General features: G+C 49.1%; 1 protein-coding gene across 2 annotated transcripts in view; it reads left to right on the forward strand.

The window, feature by feature from the left end:
- LOC122387293 (cardioacceleratory peptide receptor-like) overlaps positions 1 to 23,202 on the forward strand; it is a 125,692-nt gene that overhangs the window by 98,905 nt on the left and 3,585 nt on the right. For both annotated transcript variants that reach the window (XM_043377393.1, XM_043377392.1), the window contains 6 exons: positions 5,038 to 5,141; positions 5,933 to 6,026; positions 7,346 to 7,441; positions 18,139 to 18,333; positions 22,090 to 22,209; positions 22,487 to 22,670. In XM_043377393.1, coding sequence (XP_043233328.1) covers positions 5,038 to 5,141; positions 5,933 to 6,026; positions 7,346 to 7,441; positions 18,139 to 18,333; positions 22,090 to 22,209; positions 22,487 to 22,670 — 793 coding nt within the window. The remainder of the gene's footprint in view (positions 1 to 5,037; positions 5,142 to 5,932; positions 6,027 to 7,345; positions 7,442 to 18,138; positions 18,334 to 22,089; positions 22,210 to 22,486; positions 22,671 to 23,202) is intronic.

Consider the following 23,202-nt stretch of genomic DNA (forward strand, 5'->3'; position numbering starts at 1 on the left):
TTTCTCTTCGCAAGGATTGATTACTAATTCACTGTCAATTATAACCTGGTCCAGAAGGTTTCGCTGGGCCACACGGTTCATACAGATTCATCCAGTGCTCAGCAGTGCATGTTTTCAGATTTCAACAGACTGTAATTGTTTCTGTATGTACATATGCATCATGCAAGGGTACAACAGATGCGGTATTTGGTAAGCAGTTGGCAGCAAGGCGGTGTTTGTACTTATTGGCAGAACCAGTTGAGCAGGACTAAAACTATCCTATTTCTCTCCAATTTACTCAGATCCGTCTCAACACATTGAACATATTGAAAGCGTCCATCCATGAAGATGTCTGCATGTATACTCATTTCCGAGAAGGCACGCTCGTCGCTCATCCATTGCCGAGCAGGCACGTGCGTGCCCATCGCCGGCGCGCATTAGCGCGCGTCCATGGCTGGGACGCACGCGCGCGGCCATGGCCGGCATGCACGCGCGCGCGCCCATCGTCGGCACGCAAGCGCGCGCGCGTCCATAGCCGGCGCGCGCGCCGCGTCCTTACCCGGCGAGAACGCCGCGTCCACAGCCGGCACTGACAGACCCTGACCGACGGGCGTGCTGCCGTCGGCGGTCCTGACCGATGGGCGGCGGGCCCGGCTCCCGCAGCTCCGGCAGCGGGCGGCAGCCATGGTCGGCATACACGCGCGCGCGCCCATCGTCGGTACGCAAGCGCGCGCGCGCGCCCATCGTCGGCACGCAAGCGCGCGCGCGCGCCCATCGTCGGCACGCAAGCGCGCGCGCGTCCATAGCCGGCGCGCACCCGCGCGCGTCCATAGCCGGCGCGCACCCGTACCTGGCGCGCACCCGCGCGCGTCCGTACCCGGCCCGCACCCGCGCGCGTCCACTGCCGGCACTGACAGACCCTGACAGACGGGCGTGCTGCCGTCGGCGGTCCTGACAGATGGGCGGCGGGCCCGGCTCCCGCAGCTCCGGCAGCGGGCGGCAGCTCCGGTGACTGTTCCGGCAGCTCCGGCAGCGAGCGGCGTCTCCGGCAGCGCTCAGCAGCGGCGCCAAGCAGCAGCAGCGGCTGAGCCAACAGGCGGCCGCGGAGGCACGCCCCCCCGGCCCCCCCTTTGCACATTGTTCGTCCATGGAGATGTCTGCAAGCACGACCATTGTTGAGAAGGCACGTGCATCCATGGCTAAGCACTGAGCAGGCACGTGCGACCCCTTTGCACATTGTTCATCCATACATATCAATATAATTTACCTTATTGATTAGTGTGAGTCTTGCAAAATCTTTAACTCAGAAATACTCCACAAGGCAGGCTGCCTGGGTGAGTTGCTAATATGAACATAATGAACATTATACATTAGTGCAGTACCTATAAGTATCCATGCTGTGTGAAGGACTTGGCCCTCACGTTCATTTGTTTGGTGATTGCACATGGTGGCATGTGTACCAATTGTTCTCCCTAACCCTTCTTACAACTTTGACTAGCAAGTAGAAGCTGGCAAAATGCAAGGAGCTTACAAAGCATGCTTATATGTAGATAACTGAGGATGATTCTCTCAATTGAAGCATGATCCACACTCATCAGCTTCTTCTGTTCTGTTCCACAAACTAAAACTGAAATGAATCAATTTTCCTCAAAATATATTTATTTATCACTCACAAACAACAAAAATATACATTAATTAGGTACCAATGCAATAAAAAACATACAAGTTACATATTTTTTCATGTACAGTCCTTTCACAGCAACAATATTGAATATGTAGAAACGCACCAAGACGTTCACGGAGAGCCCACCCATAACAAACTATAGTTGAAGCCGGGGCTCTGCTGCAGCAGCAGGGGTTACGTGCAGGGCACAGAGGTCATGTCACATCATGTTGTACAACCTGAAGTTCGAAAAAACAGATCAACATTGATTTTGAAAAACTGTAGCGCTTTCTTCAGTCACTTAGGTAAGCTTTCTCGCAAGACGTTACATTAGATTCACCACTCTTGACAAAATAATCAGATTGAAACTTAGCTCTTGTGTCTGATGAACTTACATTTCAATTTATTGAAATAAAACACTCAAATTTACCCTTGAAAATTGTTGACATTTAAATGATATTAACATCAAGATTTTGATGATCAGCAAACAAGCTATTCAAATCACACCCATATAATAACTTTGGCAATGTTGATAACTCTTGCTGTCTTATTGAAAAGCAAATCTTTAATTTGTTCATATCCAAATCCAATGCCAAGCACTGAAATGTTGTTGCAAGGCCCTAAAAACAACAGACAAAAACAAAACAGTCTTGTGGAAATCGCCAGTGCGGTGCGGCGGCCTTGGCGAAATTTCCCAAGGCTGCTCTTTGTTTACATTTTAGCGATGGGCCAACTTGGCCGCCCAAGTACTTGTTTTGCGTGAGTAAGTACAATTTTGTCAATTTTGAAACGGCTATATCTCGCAAATTTTGGTACCGATTTACATTTTATGCATATCTTTAGAATCGGCAGAGTCTGGGGAGTTCATTGATTGGAAATTTTTGCCGATTCCTTTCAATTTTTAAACCCTGATAATCCCTTTAACAGTATTTTTGTTTATTTTGAAGTAGGTACCAATAATTTAGACGATAGTATAACAAACATTCAAGCCGTTTTAGATGTTAGGCATGAAAGTCGTTTTACGTCGTTTTTATATGCATACATTTGGTCTTGGATTTTCCTTTGTGATGCATCGAACATTAAAAACATTACTCAAATTGGATTAATTCGATAAGACGATTGAAACAAAAATCTTAAATGAACACACTTGGGTACAAAGATTCATATGTTTACTTGTGCGAAACAATTATTCATGTCTGATGCATGTTGACTCCGTTTTAAATTTTAAGGAAAGCATTACCTATTGGTCGCTTATGTAATGTCTACTATGGTTTCGACTATACTGCAGTTTTGTTCAGTCTTGGTCTACAGGACAGGATGAAATCAAATCTCTGACCTTTTTGCGTCTCCTTCAATCCAATGTAACTTTGTGCCCTTCAGTTCGTGCTTTGCGCCATGCATAAGGATAAAAAATGTTTTGAGTGTTTGGGTATTACTGAGTGCAGTGCGACAGAGCTATGTACGTCGGTAGTTTGTACTCTTGGTGTTGCGTTACCTTGGAGGCTGTTTTGTTACTGGCCACTTGGAACTCCGAAAGCAATTAAGGCTGTCGCAACTGTCATGTAGATCATACTGATAACGTATGCTGCGCAAACGTTGGTACGATCCAACAAACACTACATTATTCATCGCTATAGTAAAAGCAGCGCACATTTGCTGTCATCACTGCCAGAGTTATTCGCTGTAAAAGGCACAACAGTTTTGTTTTAAAGGTAGTGTGCCAGCTTTCTTGGACCGTATGGAGTTAATGGCCCAGATAAGGAGAACCGGATTTTTAGAACTTATCCATACCTTCAAAACTCATGGAAACGTCTTAAATTCTTCAAATTTTGAGTACCCCAGTGCGAAATTCGCCCCGACGGGTTGTCGGTCGTACCCCAACCACATTTCACACCACTATGAACAATAAATGCACACACTGAAATCGCTATTACCGATATGCTCATCCAATCAAGTTTCGATAAACCCGTTCATCATCAGCTCCTGCGGTTTCGAACACGCCTGTTAGTTGGCTTCTGATGCTCGTCGAGGTCGGAATTTCCAAATACGCGTGGTGCGTCGGGCCGCGCGCTCTGACTTCGGCCAAGAAAAATGCGTCAGCTGATCATTGTCATTTCTGCCACTTACGTGTGGTGAAATGGGGTCATAACTTATAAGACGGCTTTTTCATATCAATTATTTTACATAAAATCATATTTCAAACCATAAATAATGTTCGACAGCCAAATAAAAGAAACAATACCAATACGGGCTTACAGTTTAAGGCTCGACATTGTGTTGTCTACGATTAGACAGCTGATAACTCATTCCCGTACGTCGTATGGTCGTAACACTATAATGACCTTTGCTTATTGTCACAAGTGCGCCGCATTCGCGATTGTTGCCCGACGCCTGTTTGCAGGTGAGCCCACTACAGTTGTTATACATATCTAAAAACCGATAAACTTTTAGGCGAAAAAGGCACTATTCCAGGCCCATTTTTGATTTTTTTTGCGATATTAGGTAAAAACAGAAGCTTCTTATCCTAGGAAAAATAAAATGGGAAATCTTTCAAAGGTGGCACACTACCTTTAAGTTGGTATGTCGCAGTTGCCACGTTTCACAGTTTCCACCGTTGTGTTCCGCAGTTTCCATTTTTTCAATTCAATTATTTAATTTCGTAGTTTCCACTATTATTTCTTCGATGGCGGCCAAAGTGTTTTCGACCTGCTGGAGTGCGAAGTCTGATAGAGATTCCTGGAATACTTTGCTGGAAGTAATGCCTATAAACTAAGTTCCTCAGCTCGTCGGTGTGTTGCTGAGTGCTAAGCTCCTGGGCGCTGATCAGCGCTCCCGAACCCCTGCAGTATAGACTGCGCCGCAACACGCCGGGTGCTACTGGCCGCTGTGGCGCTGCAGTCTCCTCAGCTCGGCACAGCGGCCACTTACCGCGACTATTACCGGGACAATTACCGGAGCAATCCTCACCAATGGACTGCACTCGGAACAACATGGATGCATTTATTGCGGGCGAATGCCTTTGGATTGGAAATATGGCAATTGTATTTTGAAAACTGGCAATTGTATTTTGTTTGTTGTGCAATTGTACTAGATATACCTACAATTGTAAAACGAACAAAGTGCCCACTTCTTAGTGCTTGATTTAATCAGTTGCATTTCATTGATAATAAGCGCGTTGTCTCGCACAAATCAATCATCTCTCTCAAACAACACAATGCACATGGTATTAAGAAGGGTGCCATTTCTGTTCAGAATAGAGCTGGCGCCTTCTCCACCATGAACCGAGTCAGCATGTCTTTCAGCGTGCGTCGAACCGGCGCTGCCCGACCCGGTGTGGGTCCGATTCACGAGCGCGTGGCTGCTCCACCTTACGATTCGACCGGCGGCCGTTTCAGATTTATCGGTGGGCCTCATCAGCGTCCTGACCGACATCGGCTGGAAGATCACCGTCTCTTGGAACGCCGGCAACGTCGCCTGCAAGATCATCAAGTTCTTTCAGGTGAGTATGCTGTTGTACATACAGCCGCTGGAATGTAGCTAGTGTCGCGGCTCGTTCGAAACTGTATGCCGAAACACAAACAACAGTTTGTGCTGAGTTACTGAGTGATTTAACTCCAAAGCCGACGGGCTCGATTTTGCGCTTGGCCTCTGGTCCAAGGAGAACAGTGATTTGTTTGTGTTTAGTACTTCGAGTTGAAGTGTCTAGGCAGGTGGAATGCTCCATTCAGAGCTTCGTGACAGAAGGGCGATGGTCATCTTTAATGCATGCCTCCGTCGCAAGATTTTCAGCACATAATATAGGCCTGATGCCAGCTTTAACGGAGTTATATCAACCGAAATGTCAACATGAATACAGGCAAAGGCTGGATTCCGTCTGCATTGATGCAAATTCCATGACAAAACCGTCTGGGTGTGGGCAGACACCGTGCTCCCGAGTCTGGCGGGCCATATATTTCAGCGATATGGTTAAAGTGATTCTTCAACGTCAACAATATTTTGAGTAAATAATGCTTTGTCTGCTGCCTGCTGGAAGTACTGCGCTCGATTTAATGAAAAATTGAAAGTAATAAATTCATTATTAAAGACATTTTGTAGCCTTAAAGCTGTGCGACCGTATTCCATAGGCATAAGGTAAAGCAGCGATTTTAACTTCTCAGAAATTAGCTCAAATTTAGCCCGTCCCAAAGGGGGAGTGGTCACCACCTTACAGTTCCAGTAACCAGCCAACGGCTTGTTCAGCCGTTTACTGGTAATGAGTCCGGTTTTCAACTGATATGTGAACTGTTTCAGATCTTGGTGACATATTCCTCCACATACGTGCTGGTGGCTCTCAGTATAGACCGCTGTGACGCTATCACCCATCCCATGAACTTCACCGGAAGCTGTGAGTATGAACGCCGCTGCCGTGAGGCGGCGACTGTAATAAATAGGTACACTGGACGCTGAAGGCGATAAAGTACTTAGAAACGTCAGAGGAAGGCCCAAGATTCGAGACGTTCAGATCTGGTGCTGAGATTCTTGAGTCAGACGCTATGTTTAACCCTATTCCGGGCGGGGGGGGCCTTTAAGGCCCCCCCTCAGGTTTTTCTTGTGCCATTGCCAAACGCCGCGAGATTGAAAGCTCATACTCGGTGACTTTTCCTAAACATTCATTGCGCACATTTTGACAAAAAAAAAGTTGCCGGGTCAGGTCAGGTCAGGTCACCAGAGGCGGTTTCTTGACCCTTCCTCAGAAAAGTTTGCAATCACGCCAGAGCTAGAGCTTTTGACTGATCAATTTCTTCTCTTCAGCTTTTAGTTAGGGTACCAGTATCTGCAATTTGTATATCTCAGAATTTTATATCTGTGACCTGAGGTCAGGCCAGACTCGTGACCTTTACGAGTACATTGCAAGCCTATGGGAACATATTGGAATGCCTCCTGCTTCGTGTAAATGAGTCAAAACCACCCAATTCTTTCAGTATTATGGAAGATTATCTCATCGGTGATAATCCTGGTGCCGCTTATTGACAGGGGCACCGGGAACGGTCATCTGAGGTCATGTGACGTCATAAATCGTTTTTGTCAATAAATCACTACACGATGGTGCTAAAGACTTGTAAGTGGTACCAAACTGCTCGCCTGGTCAAGGTGCGTCGTTTGGTGTGCAGCATGACCATACCCCACAACCTCATTGGTGAATGGCCTGACCTTGACCTCGGGTCAAGTTTCAAATTGACCTGCGAAGGTCATCGCATACTTATTTCACATCACCTCGACGAGAGCAACAAAAAATGTATTAATTTTATGTTTCTATGTTTCTTAGTTCAAAAGTTATATAAATAACTAATTCGAAACCATTTTATCGTTGATGACCTCTGGTGACCTCAATATTGACCTGACCCGAAGATGTTTTATGTAAAAGTTGTAGATCTTTAAACGGCCTATCAAACGCCGTTTGCCGTTTGTCGCTACGATGTGTGATTTTTGAGATATGAAGGGGGACCGAAAAGACCCCCGCCCAGAATCGAACCTTTCAGAGCCCGCCCGGAATAGGGTGCAATAATAGCATCAGTGCCGAAATCTCAAAATGCAAAATTCAATCTTCATTATGCAATATGCATGTTTAAAGCTCACAAAGCTAGGGTGGAAGTTCGTAAAGGTTATTTTAAGCACACGCATATATACCTGACCAGTCTCACAAGGCCATGTTGTTTGTTCTAGGGCGAAGAGCCAGGCTGCTGATTGCCACGGCGTGGTGTCTTAGCGCGGTCTTCTCTGCGCCCTACCTGTATCTGTACAGGGAGCAGCTGGTGGGAGGTGAGAAAAACTCCCCGGTCATTAGCGCAGTCTTCTCTGCGCCCTACCTGTATCTGTACAGGGAGCAGCTGGTGGGAGGTGAGAAAAACTCCCTGGTCATTAGCGCGGTCTTCTCTGCGCCCTACCTGTATCTGTACAGGGAGCAGCTGGTGGGAGGTGAGAAAAACTCCCCGGTCATTAGCGCGGTCTTCTCTGCGCCCTACCTGTATCTGTACAGGGAGCAGCTGGTGGGAGGTGAGAGAAACTCCCCGGTCATTAGCGCGGTCTTCTCTGCGCCCTACCTGTATCTGTACAGGGAGCAGCTGGTGGGAGGTGAGAGAAACTCCCCGGTCATTAGCGCGGTCTTCTCTGCGCCCTACCTGTATCTGTACAGGGAGCAGCTGGTGGGAGGTGAGAAAAACTCCCCGGTCATTATTCCCCGATTGTTTGACCGGAGGCTGAGTGTCGACGCCAGCCTGATAACGGAGATGCCAGCAGCGGCGCTCCAGAGAACTATTACCACAACAGAAAGTTATTGAGATGTGGATACGAAAAAGAGCTTTACAGATGTTACGCAATGCCAAGTGCAATTGTGAAAGTCTGTTTCTTCCGTTTGAACTGTTGATTTAGAAAAGGTACAGATTCAGTTATTTCTGTACAAGCAAGTGTACTGCTTCCACATTTTACGTAACTATATGTAGAGCAATCAAGATACTTGTGGTTTGCGACCGTGGAAACTGCGAGAAAAATTGTTGCCAACTGTCGTTACCGTATTCAAAAGTTCCTCTCAATATATTTCCAATGTTATATTTTCAAAGCACGGCTGTCAAAGAAACTGGAAACCTTATGCGTCTGAAGAATCCAATAATGGATGTTTTCGTGGTAGTCTTATATAACTTTTTTACATTTCCCTTTGACGAGTGTATGTTTTATGCCGTATCGTAAGTATTTGTTATAAATAGTGCCGAAAAAGTTTGAGATGTGACTTCATGTTGCCGTGCTATTTATTTATGCTATTTATTTATTATGCTATTTATTATTTTATTTATGCTATTTAGTCAATGTCGCATCGCAATGTCGCATAATGTACAAAACATTTCTTGTCTTCACCAGACAAACACTTAAGTACGGCAAAGCAGCTGCGCCATCAGCCATGCGGGTGCTGCTGCGGCACACGGTGGGCGCTGTACGCTCGCTGTATAGCTGTCTACGTCTCCGGAATTTAGGTGTTTCGGTGCGATGGGTAGTTGTCGTTCCGCTGGGCTGGCCCGGCTGGTTCGGCGGATAGATGCTGGTCGGATTTAGGTGTTTCGGTGCGATGGGTAGTTGTCGTTCCGCTGGGCTGGCCCGGCTGGTTCGGGGGATAGATGCTGGTCGGATTTAGGTGTTTCGGTGCGATGGGTAGTTGTCGTTCCGCTGGGCTGGCCCGGCTGGTTCGGGGGATAGATGCTGGTCGAATTTAGGTGTTTCGGTGCGATGGGTAGTTGTCGGTCCGCTGGGCTGGCCCGGCTGGTTCGGGGGATAGATGCGGGTCGGATTTAGGTGTTTCGGTGCGATGGGTAGGGTTGTCGTTCCGCTGGGCTGGCCCGGCTGGTTCGGGGGATAGATGCTGGTCGGACAGCAGCAGTAGCAGGTCCCTACCGGTCTGTGTTTAAACGACCGCAGTTCGGTTGTCGGTCGTTCGACTGTCCTTTGGTTGCTGCAGCCATGGCTCGGTCGCAGTGTGACTGTCGACCGGTCACTGTACGTGTGTCGACCGGCCGTTTTACCACTGCCGACCGGTCGTTTTACCACTGGCGACCGGTCATTTTATTACTGTCGACCGGTCATTTTACCACTGTCGTCCGCGCGGTGTGCGTCGAGTGACCACTGACCACGCACCTCGGGCAGCGGGCACGGCCGATGGCCCACCGGGGAGCCGGCCGCACATAACTCCAGATGGGATGGCGGTCCGCGCGGACAAATCAAACCCGGTCGTCGGCCGCCGCGCCGTGCCCGTCAGCCGGCCCTAGTTATTCGTCGCTGAATCGCAGGTCACGAGTGCTGAGCCGACAACGCGACCAGTGCCAATACACGTGCGCCACTCAGGGAGACTCAGACCAATAGACGACCGGGCTTGGTCAGCGGGAATTGATCTGGAGTCCTTCCAAATGCTAGAAGTTTCAATTAAACCTGTTTGTCTCGCGTTTTCGGATCCTGTAAAACAGCGGAAGTGAAAAGACGAACTAACTAGAATTGCAGATGAACGTTTCTGGTCCTCATATTCGTAGATCGTTTGACAGGTAACTTATGATTATTGCTCAGTTTTGCGCCAAATGTCCAACTTTGTCAAGCTCAGCCAGGGTAAACAGCTTTGTTGCGACTGCTCTTTGGCTCCCTTCCTCATTTCTGCAATTCCGAAACGCGCGTAGGGAACTTCGTTCAATTAACACATGCTCATCAGAAACTTGGAACTGTTTTGCCATTGTGTTTCTGTTGTTAACGCGCGGGACCCAAAGTTCGTTAATAAGCACGTACTTGCCTGCTGGGATAATTACATGCTTTCGGAATTCACTGCAAATAGTTGCGCCATGCTCCACTCCTTCGATTGGATCTATCACTAAACAACGTATGCACCTTGAGTGGCAACAAAATGCAAAAGTTTGTGTTTGGGGTAACAATAAGCTTTTGGGTTTTATTGCCAAACTGGATGGAAAATGAATACGATGATAATGCCAATCTAAGGTGCGGAGTCTCGCGCGTCCTACTATACTGTTACAATTTCTGATTGACCGATAGCATAGTATTTGCGTTATTCTCCGTTTTGTCGAAAAAAAAAGAATACCTACTACGCAGTGTGCTGTACAAAAAGTACAAAAATTGCATGCTGAATATAAAAATCGTTTAAAACATCAGATTATTTATCGATTACAAAGAAGTTCAACCAACTCAGGTTTCATGGGCTTTGATTCTATTCTTCAGTCAGCCAGGTCGTGCCAGAACTGTAAAAGCCCAGTGTGGTGTCCAGCCGAATAGACGTCTAGGTCAATTTGGGACGCATAACGACCTAGCGGTGCTTCTGGGAGTGTGCCAGCCGTATAATTATTCCATATAGAGGGACATGACGGGGTGACAACGTTCATAATGACGCCGCGTCGACCAACCATTTCTGGGCGAACGACCATCGCTCTTACGGCAATATGGAAAGAATAGGAAAGCTGCACGCTCTCCAACAGTAATTCGCTGAATCACCTCTCAAAAGGCACTTGTAATTGAATGTTGCAGTAATAGCAGCAACAACAAAAAAATAAAGAAATGTATGTAATAAATTGGCTCTGAATATGAAGAGGAATTAAAGCGTTAAATTGGCAGTGTGCGACATGGCTTAGGCGTGAAATGTGGGACGCAACTGAATTATTGCAACCGCGACTTGAACGATAGTCGGACCTATATGGCCCTAGAACTATACCCGGTATATGAACTACCGGGAGTCTGGCGAAATATATAGTCTGTACACGGACAGTAATTTGTTTTAGATAAGGAATATTCAAGCTCCTGGTCTGACAACGAGGCGATTGGGATCTAAATTTCAAGTAATACATCACTGAGAAAACAGTGTCCCGATTTTCGGGCTCAGAGACCAGTTTTCGGGCTAATGTACCATATTCAAAACAGACAGCACATTTCGAGAATACTTTCTGAGCTAGCGCCACATGGGCTCATACGATCCCTTAAATCGGTATCATTGATCGCAGAAACAGAGCTCAGTCAGTACCCATTATCGGTGTCAAGCTCTAAAACTAGTCTCACTATGATACCAGTTTTCAGCCTGATCCCCATTTTCGAGCTCACCTGATTCCAGTTTGAGGGCTCAAATTGTGTGGTGAAGCCAATATTAGGGCTCACGTCATCGCTTTTCGGGGCTTTGGTAAAAGCTGGATTGCGTCAGCTGGCTGGCCAGCTGGCGACGCACGAAAGGTATTTAATTTTAGATATACCTAAGCGCGGTAGAAGGATGGACATAAATATTTCAAATGGCTTTAAATGAAAAATTGATTGGTAAATATTCATTCTTTTATATCTAGCATTGATATGTAAGAAGCTCTGCTAGCGCCACCATACGGCGCCAGCTGGCAAAAAATCCAGTTAATACCAGAGCCCGCTTTTCGTCCGATGCAGCCCCTCCTCCCCCCTCCCCCGTGTCCAGCAGCTGCGAATAAGACGAAGCCGCGGACAAACTCTTTTTTTTGCTCGGCCAGCCTAGCGCCAGTCTCGAACGGTGGGACAGTTAACCGGCAATTTTGGCCGGGATGCAAAAGTTACGTTAAACCGGTTTATGTTAACCCGGGAGCAAATAACAACGTGGGAGCCTATCTTAGGTGTGGCAAAGCTAACGGATTACTTACTTGTTGCCGAGGTGCCCAAAGAAGGTACTGGAACCGAAAACACAACATTGGTTCATGTATTTATTAACATTCATACACACAGTCATACTTGTGCAAGGTGTCAGTGTTCGGTTGTGGGGTGTAATAGCCAGGGAAAAAGTTCTATGAACTGAAAAACCCGGCGCCTATTACTTCGCAACATGGTTGTGTATTCAACATGAACTGCAAGGAGTGCAGACGACATTGCCTGTGCTAACTTAACGTCTCACGGGCAGCGCCGCGCTCTGACACCTTGGTCCCAGAAGCGGCGGCGTTTCTGACCGCAAATCGCCGGAGAGCCGGTCGACGCCGTTGAGGGGACTGAGCAGGCCGCTGCCAGCTCCACCTTCACGTCCGCGCGGCGCAGCTCGGTGTGCGGCGGCGGCTCATCGCGCGGGCCGCACCCGTCCGTCCGCTGCACGAGCCGCTTTTCGATCCGACAGCGCAACACCGGCACGCCATTGTGCTGGCTGAGCGGCGGCAGCGGCACGTAGGCAACAAAACAGTAGAAATCGATGGGCCTGGATCGGCGTTGCCAGCAACGCCGGCAGCGGCGCGGCGGGAGGCGCCAGTGCCGCCGTCGGGGACGTGTGCCCTTCGCTGCGCTCATTCGAATTGGCCGGCCGGCCGCGCGGCGTAGTCCTTTTGACACGGTGCGAGAAGAGCCGGATGAAGGTGGACTTTTTATTGGCGTTGCTGGTGCTCACGCCGCCGGCGTCCAGTTTGGGCGGCAAGTCCGAGTACCAGGAGTCGGACAAGTCCCGCGCGAACGCCGCCAGCCGGTCGTCGTCACTGCTGGCGGCGGCCCGCCGACGGCGCTGCCTCAGAATCGGACGAGTCGGTGGTACTGAGCACCTCGCGGGACGGGTAGCTGGGAGTGGGCCGGCCGCGGCCCCTGCCAGGCCGCGCCACCTTCACCGGCGCAGCCGCCTTCAAACTGCCCTTGCTGGGCGGCGGGTTGGTCGGCGGAGGCGGCAGCGGTGCCTCGACGTCAGTCCGAGTCGCTGTCACTGGGCGGCCGCCGCGGAGACGGCTTCTGTTTGACCCGCAGCCGGCCTGGGCCGGCTCGGCGCCCTCGGCCGGCGGCGCGCGCCGTTTCGAGCGTTTCACCTTTTCACTGTTACTCTCGCCTGGTCCTCAGCGTCGAGCGGCTCGGCGCTGTTCGGTTTCATGTGGCCCATGCTGCTGGGAAACTCGGGTGGGGACAGCTTTCTGACTGGAGTGCCGTCGAAGATGGAGGAGACGGGGGTGCTCGCAGAGTCCTTGCCCAATGCCCATGATAGAGCCGAGGCTCCACTGGACGCCCAGCTTAATCGGGCTATCGCCGCCCTCCTTCTATGGTGGATTCTTCGGCCCCCTACAGCCACTAGGGCCATCATATACTACCAGATGGCGGCACCTAGGGGATGAGGGGGGGGGGGGGTGTCTGGGCCACTTGTCCACCTCGTGGCGTCGCCAGCGACGCCTGCGAGTCTGAGCAAATGATTATGGGGTCTTCCTCGAAGGACGGGTGCTTCAGGAGATGTTGCTTTGCCGTTTTGGGCGCCACCATCTCAGATCGGTAAATGGAGCAAATCCTCCCCGCCGCCTCCCGCAGTACCAATGTTGTACTGTCTGGGTGCTCGGTGAGGACCCCAGCGCCGCCTTCCTATTACTCCCCCGGTCGCAGACCCGTCGACCCAGGCCCACGTCGCACGCTGGGGGAGCGCTCCCAGTCACGCCTCCGCAGCACTCCTCCTCGCTGTCGCGGACGCCCCGATCGGCAGCAGGTCCAGGTGGACCGTGACGCCGTCTGTTGGCGTCTACGGGGGCAGTCTCGTGGATAAGCGCGCCTCGGCGGGCAGCGCCACTCCAGTGGTCCCACACCGCTCCCCCGCGCTCTCTCCAGCCGGTCACTGACTTCAGTCACGGTTGGGGGGGGGGGGGCTTCCGCCACGACGCGGCGGGTCCTCCGACGGGAGGGAGAGCGCCTTCGCCAGTAGGCGCGATGCCAGCGCATCCCTCCTCATCTCTCCATCGGCACGACGCCCGCCTCGGCCCTCACGGCGAGTCTTGGAGCATGGAAATCGGGCAGCCAGTGATGACTCATGCCACCATCAGCATCTCCGCCTCCAGGACGCCAAGATGTGTGGCCGCAGCCGCAGGCAGCCACGCCGACCCCGCTGCCCGCATGCCCAAGTAGTCTCGAATCGCTGACACCTCTCCTGAAACAAGAGTGGTGTCGTAAACTTAAACCCCTTGCTGGAGCCCGCCAGCCGCGACAACACCGCCACACCAATTTTTGTGACCCCGGAACTTCCGTCCCGAGCCTTATTTCACGGCACGATGCTACAGTGCGCTACACGTATTGTGGTATTCAGCTTCCATGGAAACATCAACTAATTTGGACGCTCAAACATGGGAGTCAGGAGTGGTTAAGGCCCAGAGCGTTCTGTCTGGTTTATAAAACCTTGGCCAGCAGATGTAAACGTGCTTTTTGTATAAGTGGCTTAATTTTGACGCAAAAGGGCACTAACCTTCGGCGCAAATAATGCAGAAATTTCAGCGCAAATTGCAAAATAGCTTGCGCCGAACTTCGGCGCATGACGGCTTCACGGGCGTCCGGCGTACCATATGGATGTTTTCCAGTTTGGGCTGCAGGTTTTAGCTCTAGGTTTTAGACTGTAGGTTTTGGGTTGGGTTGGGCTGGGCTGGGCTGGGCTGGGTTGGGCTGGGCTGGGCTGGTTGGGGTGGTTGGGTTGGGTTGGATTAGGTTAGGTAAGTTTAGGTTAGTTTAGTTTAGGATAGATATGAATACCTATTTTTTGTAAGTTGAATTATTTTTTTCATTTTGTAGCATCATATGCCTTCCATCTTTGAACTGCCATATTCAAGCACCAGAATAAGTATGGACTTGAACCTTTTCCAGTCTGGATGCCTGTATGGAAGTTGTGCAAAATCATGCAGTTGAAGGTATTGTAACCACAAATAAGAGCTCATGACTCAAGTCTCAACTTGTCCATAATTGGTTATCTTGATGTATACTTGTAGACCCTTCCTCTTACTTGGCACACAGGCATGGTGTCACAGTGTTCTAAAATTGGATTTCAATTGGGTGTCCCAATAAAAAAAATCTGAAGACAAAATGAGATAGATTTAGTCTTTCTGCAAAACTGCATAATGCCATTTTTACCTCAGATTTTGTCAGAACCTTCACAGGATCTGAAATGAAATGATGTAGAGTAGATGCATCAACTGTCAAGTCATGCGTAACCTGGCAGCTGGCTGTTGAATCAAACTTTTGACATATTTTTTTAGCAAAGATGAAATAAAGCCACTTGTCATATTTTTAGGATGAAAACATTTTCCCCATCATGTGTGGTTATTCACCTAAAATTCTGAAACATGGAACACTGTCATACCAGCATTCCATCATGTCAACCAGCATTCCGCAGCATGTTAGCAGAAGCAGCAGCATGTTATAAGTATATGAAAGATCCAAATAGGTTGTAGGTTGGTAGGTATTGGTACTAAGTTTAACTTAATAGGTTAGTAGGCAAGGTTAGGATTAATTTTAGTTGAGCATCAAGATAACCATTACGAACAAGTAACAAAATCCTTACCTACCCTTGAAAGCATTGCTTCAATCACATCATCACGAAGAACCAGACAAAATTTTTGCACATTCTTACACTATTTGACATCCTGAATCCAGATATGATGCTTTCATGTGGCGCAAATACAAGAAAAACGAATAATCAAACCCGTGCGTATTCGTATCAACGGCGCCACAATTGTAGATCAGACCTTTTCTGAACAAATGCCATCACAATTTTAATTGATAAGGGATTAAAATGGCATGAGCATCAACATCTTGATTTTTTCTAAAAGATAGCGATAACTGATAACTAATAACTTACCATTCATTTTGAAATCACGGCGGTAGGTACACCAACACATGGCACTGAAAACAGCAAAAGGCGGAATGGCGGAATGTCGTATGGAGCCCTAAAACGCAGCTCGAATTGAGCCCGAAAAGGAAGACGAACTGATGCCGCTTTCGGGGCTAATGTACTTTGAGCCCGAAAAGGGCGCCTAACTGATCCCGATTTTAAAATCATACAGATTTGAGCCCTGTTTTGGCACTCATATGAGCCCTTATTCAAAAATGTTCTCAAAGTGTTTTCTGAGTGATGGACAAACTTTTCAATATTGGTATAAAACATAAACTTTCACACCTATGCGAAAAAAAACATATCATAATCATCATGAAATGGTGGTACTTACCTCTGCAGGCGGCGTTTGTCAGTAGACAGCGGTTGATCAAAATGTTCTTCCCAGCTCAAAATGGAGGATTTTGTTTAAATAGAATGAAGCTAATATAGAGCATAGGCGGCGGAACGGGGGGGGGGGCACCGGGGCACCGTGCCCCCTTGATTTTGCCATTTTAACATTAGCCCTATCATGGGCGTTGCATGGCAAGAAGGACCAAAAGTCGGCAGTGCCCCCCCCCCCCCCATCCCCCTTAATTGAAGGTGTTCCGCCGCTACTGGTATAGAGAATGCTGCATAGTTTGTATTTCGCCCATTTCCCATAAAACTGCGTTTGTGCCGTCTCGTTCCACAGCCAGGTCCCCTGATGACACCCTCACATGACTGTGCGTCTATTTGATCTTAATTACTCCTTTAATCTTCTTAGTTACTTCACGTCTAAAATAAATGACCACAGCATGGAGAGCATTGTGTTTACACTGGTCTTCACTTCATAAGCCTTCAACCGGAAACTCTGCGAGTCGCCCGAAAACTTACTACCTCACACACATTTGATGTCCGGCCCAGTTCAGTTGTTATGTTCAACTCTTCACTTGAGAGAAAGCTTAATAATGATAAAGCACGCCAGTCAGAGTCATCAGTCATGTGTGATATAACTTCTATTATGTTTATTACAAATATTACCCAGTACACGAGTAGGTTGCAAAGAAGCATGTTTGCTTGGCTTGTGCTTTATAGCTTATTATAAGCCCTTCTCATAAATTTAAAAAGTGAATGCAAGTAGTTTTAGTGCATGCTAGCATAGATGTGACAATAAGTAAGTGCTTGTGCATCCACGACGTTCGTCTGAGTAAAGTCATTGCTTTCTTCAAGTCTGCTCTTGAATTTTTTGCTTGCTTTTCACTGTTAAACATCTCGTGGTGAGGACGAAATTCGTAGTAGTACCTACTTCTGTATTGATCCGCTAGTGAACGTTCATTGACATCTGTTCGATTTACTTGTTTTGTTCAAGTTACGAACATGTGCAAATAGGACATAACGATTGGGATCGTGGAACAAAAGGAAAAACATGGCGTCTCATAAACAAGATGAAGTTTGCACGGAGATGCGCAAACTTTTGAAAATAAACGACGTACGGCGTAGAACAGTGAACGATAATAAGGCAAAGCAGACGTTCCTTCACTGACCCGGGGAGCATATCCGGGTGACGACGGTTATCTGGGCAGCACGCTGCAACTGATCGGCCTAGTGGTGTGTTCTTAGCACTACCTTGTGATCTTAGCACTACCTACATCAGCTCAATGCAGTAGATATTATCGACGTTGCAAGCTCTGCGTAGCAGATATTGCAACTATGCAGGTAGTTTATGAACAGTCTGCTGACGTTACACACATTCTTCAGTGATTCTCAAAGTTAGCGAACGGCTGTTTTGAATTTTATTCAGGCGGCATAGAGCTGTGATACCCTATGCCTTTAGGGTAGTTTAAGGGCCTTGGTGCAACCTATAGGTTGCACCAACCCAGCGCAGACTCCAGCGCTAATCGATGACAGGTATACCTGTCATCGATTAGCGCTGGAGTCGCCGGTGGTTTGTCAGAAATACCTAGGTCGATGGATATCCACCTAAAAAAACGACAATCTCAAGCCACTGGCAACTCTTTATCCAAGTCGGGCTAATGAAACCTTTCTCAGTTATGTCGTCGTGTCTCGTTATAGCCCGAGAATCGAACATCTATCTATAGCATTTCTTTGTCTCATCTCTCTCTCTCTCTCTCTCTCTCTCTCTCTCTCTCTCTCTCTCTCTCTCTCTCTCTCTCTCTCTCTCTCTCTCTCTCTCTCTCTCTCTCTCTCTCTCTCTCTCTCTCTCTCTCTCTCTCTCTCTCTCTCTCTCTCTCTCTCTCTCTCTCTCTCTCTCTCTCTCTCTCTCTCTCTCTCTCTCTCCTCTCTCTCTCTCTCCTCTCTCTCTCTCTCTCTCTCTCTCTCTCTCTCTCTCTCTCTCTCTCTCTCTCTCTCTCTCTCTCTCACCACTATTCAAAGTGACGGTTGACCCGCGTGTTCTCTGCAGTTCCTCCTCGGATCGAGTGCTGGATAGACGTCGGCTCACCACGCAACTGGCAGCTCTACATGTCGCTGACGGCAACCTCACTCTTCATACTGCCGGCGGTCATCATCGCCGCCTGCTACATCATCATCGTCATCACCATCTGGAGGAAGGGAAAGGAGCTCGGCAGCGCGGCCGAGAAAACCTCCCTGCCCGCAGGTAACGTGCGATTTTCACTGGATAAGTATCATAGTGGTTGATAACGCTGGAGCTTGCTGGGCCTGGTCTGGACATTTTTGTGATTAGTTGCCGAGACTTTTTTCATACTTTGACATGCAATTACCTAACTTGCGGTCGTCTACTTTTAGGTAATTGCGGTTATTCAAGTCTATGACAGCCCACGACGTGCCGTCTCATATTTAAATTCGCCGGCGCCCAACGATTAGGTCCGATCTGGATTTCCGACTGTCGGAGCCATAACTGCCGGGTAGCGACTGTCGACGCCGGCGGCCCCGGTAAAAGTTGTCTCGGTCGGCCGTGGCTGGCGGGCGTGGGCGCGTCGGGAACTCAGCCGCTGACAGTCCGGGGCGACGTGAGGCATACGGGCCGAGCTGTTGGTGCCCCGCCTGCAGAGAGAGGGAGGTGGGCCGAGCTGTCGGACGGCTGTTAGCGGGGCCTCGGCTCGAGGCTGGCGTCCCGGCGCTATCCGCGGCCGACGCTGCAGCAGTGCAGACGTGCTCAGCATAGCCGGCACTCAGTCTGCAGAGATGGCAGGCAAAGTCTGCTCTCATCTTTCCACTTTTAATCCTCTCCTCTGTCCCTTTTACTCTCCCTCCCTCTCCTCCTCCTCCTCCTCCTCATCCTCCTCTCTCTCTCTCTCTCTCTCTCTCTCTCTCTCTCTCTCTCTCTCTCTCTCTCTCTCTCTCTCTCTCTCTCTCTCCACTCATTTACTACCATTCTCGCTGCTCTTCTAATTCTCTCTTTTAGCTTGTCTCTATTTAGCGTCCCAAAAGGCCTGTATATTAACCGACGTGGGTACTTTTAGCTATTCCGCTTTATCACGTTACTGCCGAGCTGTGTCGACGTACAAACATCAGACAAACTGCCAGCCTCCCGGACAAATAGCGGCTCCCGGGCTATTGTCAAGATAAGATCAGGAGATGCCCAGATATAAGCTGTGGCGCATCCCTGCTTCTGAAGCACGTTTAGATACGTCTTGAGACATTCACTAACCGCATCCAAGCCTCAAAAGCATTTTCCTTACTCAGCACATACAAATCCCTTTAGACGTTCCTGCTGCAGGCTCTGCCTTCATTTCTATCTATGCCTGGCTCCTTTGCACGCGGTACTGGCGTCTGCCCGCTGGCGGCCGGGGCAGAGTGGGGTGATCTGGAGCCGCTGGGGGCGCCCGCTCTGCGACCTGGGGCGCCCGCTCCCCGACCCATGCGCCGTGAACGGGCCATTGTGTGGTGGTCCGACACCGTGTGTGCTACACTGAGTCGTCGGCGGCACAATGGCTCTGCCGGCCGCCGCCGGCCGCTCAGACTACTAATGGCCGCGGCCGCATCCACCGGAGTACATTGCAAGAGCGCGCTGCGATATGCTGATGGTGCCGTACCTACTCAGGAAGCGCTGCCATCGGCCCAGTCACGTGGCTCGTGTCCCTCTCTTTGGTGCATTGCTGGATAGGGGTTTTGGACGATTAGCTTCATATATGTATGTAAAATTGACTGAATGCCCGATAAAACATTGTAGTTTTTAATGAATGAATGGCAACGGATGAGTACAGTTTTCGAATGTTTACGTGTTTAGTTACTTAGTAGGTGGTGCAAGCATGGTTTGATCGCAAAATTCTCTTTATATACGTTTGTTATCGCTATTTCTTACCTGTTAACGAAGTATTTCATGACATTACAACCCTAGTAAATTCGTTATATACCTACAACCAATGCATGGGTGTATTATATATTTACATTGAATATAACTAGCACAAATTCCAAGTGGTATTGGTTCGCCGTCGATATACCTTTCACCCAGTGCATCTTCGGTGGAATATCAATTCAGCGACTTTGGCCTTCAGTTCCAACTTCTGAGCTTCGCGGTACTTCAATGGGGTAGTTTATACGAGAAGATTAGTATGCCGGTCAAATTCACTCTTTTCGAATGCCATTCTCACTCAGAGAACGAGAAAGGGCAAGATAATTAACCCAAGCCGGCCGAGGGGGGGGGGGGGGTGCCGCCCCCCCCCCCCCTAGGGTTTTTCGCGATAGCTCCGAACGCGCTGGCGATAGAGAGCTGAAATTTGGCATACCTGACCTTTGATCCAAGCCGGATCTTTTGACACCAACCGCATTTTTGGGTCAGGTCAGGTCACTGACCTATGACGTCATAAGTGAACCTCTGCACGGTCTTCAGATGTCGCAACTTCGCAACGCCCTCACTGCCAAAGGAGATGTCACAGGGAAATGAAACTTGCAGGATCTAGTATCCATTATGAGTCTCACAACTTGTATATCTCGGATTTTTCCTAAAGGTCATATGAGGTCAGGTCATTTTCGTGACCTCACCATAAGTCAATGGGGAAAAATGAAAACTGCTATTCTGGCGCCGGGAACGATCTTTAACTATCTCAAGCACACAGAATCGTGATTTGATGCACTCCTTGCAAGGTTAGATGCGTCACTTTTGCAATGTTGACCTTGCGTGACGTCATTTATGACGTCATCAAGGTCATATTAGTTTTTCGTCAATAACTCTTGATCAAATTGAGCTAGAGAGTCAAGAAAGCCACCAATGACATGACCTCTTTCGACCAACTTCGTGACCTGGGGGTGCTGACCTGACCTTGACCTGAGGTCAACACCCCAAGTTGACCTGACCCGAACAAAAAGTATATCATTCGACGCGCCTGAGCGAGGCGAACACGATGCTGCCAAAATCGCGGCGCTGCGGCCGTTTTTTGCGAAGTTATTCACCAAAAACTGAACCGTACCTTGGGGCACTTGACCTTACCTCAGAGGTCACCGGTTGACCTAGGACCTTAAAATGGGGTACCAATCTCTGCGTCTCGTAACGGCGCACACGCTCGTTTTTTTCCGCGACGCGCTAGCTCCACCAGGGGCGAAACGGCGAGGGGGGGGGGTCGTACCCTGCCATATCATTCGTACCCTGCCCCCCCTCGGCCGGCGCGTATGTAGAAAACCAATAGGTCCGGCGAGGGTTAAATAAAGAAAGGAAACTCTCAAGGCGGACAAGCGGACGTCCGCCCCCGGTCACGGATAAATATCTCCAGAGATGACGGTCCACGGACTCAAATCAAAACACACGCACAAAACTGCCCATATGAGACGATGGCTTTGATCATTACATTCCAACATTGCCAGACTTGCGTTCTCAGCATTATATGGAGGCAGTCGACGTAGTTTATAAGCCTCTGGGCCCTTGGGGTTCGGAGCCAGTCAGTCATTCGACAGACCCTATCGAGAGCAGCTCGGCAAGCTCGAAATTCGGGCGACACGTTAGCGGTTAGTTCGACAAGGCGACGTCTCTTTTACGTTTACTGGCTACTCGAAAGATTCTCCTTTTCATTTTGAGCACCAGAATGAAGACTCCGAGCCCTCAGAGGCATCCAGCGCAACAATAAATTCCACGGCGACTAGCTCTACATCGGTGGACAGCATTCGCTCAATGCCAAAGAATGGAAATATCAAATAATTAAGAACTGCTATGTTAATTACATATGATTCCCTCTGGATGGCGTTTATTCCCATTCTGTGTGATGTCCATAACAGTCTTTCTCCAGTTAGGTACCGTTCCCAGAGGCGTCCTGAGTCGCTGTTGTTCTCCCGTGTCCGTCGGCAGCTTTCCCACTCTATCTACACCAGTCACCACCGCCGCAGCGAGCACCGAGCAGGTTGCGCTCACTAGCTCCGTTTCCCGGGGCTGGCTGGTGACCTGTCACCCCTCTGTCGTCAGGTCGTCGGAGTACCGCCGCTGACGACCAGGCTGACCGAGACACCAAGAGGGCCAGCTCGCGCGGAATCATCCCCAAGGCCAAAATTAAAACGGTCAAAATGACGTTTGTCATCATCTCAGGTAAGAAAGCACAATATATATATATATATAGATCATTTTTGCCTCAGCATTCACATGCAACTTTGACTATTTAGGTCTCTCACCAAGCAATGCAGCTACAGCGTTGCGATGATCATCGTAAACTTCGCGTAAACTTCGCGACCTATGTGATTTGCGTGACCTGTGTGACCTGTGAGACTGAGAACTGTGACTTGTGTAACTCATGTGACCTGTGTGATCTGTGAGTTGTGTTCTGTGTGGGCTGTGACCTGTGTAACCCGTCGATCTTCCGTCGCAGTGTTCATCATGTGCTGGTCGCCGTACTTCATCTTCAACTTCCTCCAAGTCTTCAAGCTGCTGCCGGAGACGCAGACCATGGTGGCGCTGAGCACCTTCATCCAGAGCCTGGCGCCGCTGAATTCGGCGGCCAACCCCATCATTTACTGCATCTTCTCCGGCTGCGACGTATGTAGAGCCCTTCGGTGAGTCAGTGAAGCAGCTTCAGGCCTCCACACGGGCGGTGGACAGTGCGGGCAGGCTCTGCGCGCTGCTCTAGGGCGGTTCTGTTTAGCAATGGAGAGTTACACATGGAACTGGGGGAGCCCGGGGGCGGTGTTTACCGCTCTGTGCTTTCAGAAGAGCTACAGAAATGCGGGGAAATATAACACAGCGGGATCAGGTAACACCTAACCCTCGTCTTGCAGCGTCTATATAGGTGAATTTCATATAACAGACCACAGCTGCACTTTGTTGGATCCGCGGGGCACACTTCTAGAATATTGGAAATCTGAGAAGCTACCGAGCGATTTTACTGCCTTCCATATCAGCCGAATGCCACATGTCCCAGTTTCATAATTTGGTAACGGTCTGATGAAAAGCCAGGCTCTACCGCGAATGCAAGGCAGTCTCAGTGCCAGTGGCTCACTTCATATCCGTTATGATTTGAAGTAACTTTTTTGACATAGGTATACGGCGAAGTGTGACTGCTAATATCGGGCCTCACACCATTTCCCC

The sequence above is a fragment of the Amphibalanus amphitrite genome, unplaced genomic scaffold (assembly GCF_019059575.1).
Source record: "Amphibalanus amphitrite isolate SeventyFive unplaced genomic scaffold, NRLGWU_Aamphi_draft 000280F_arrow, whole genome shotgun sequence".
NCBI classification, from domain to species: Eukaryota; Metazoa; Arthropoda; class Thecostraca; order Balanomorpha; family Balanidae; genus Amphibalanus; species Amphibalanus amphitrite.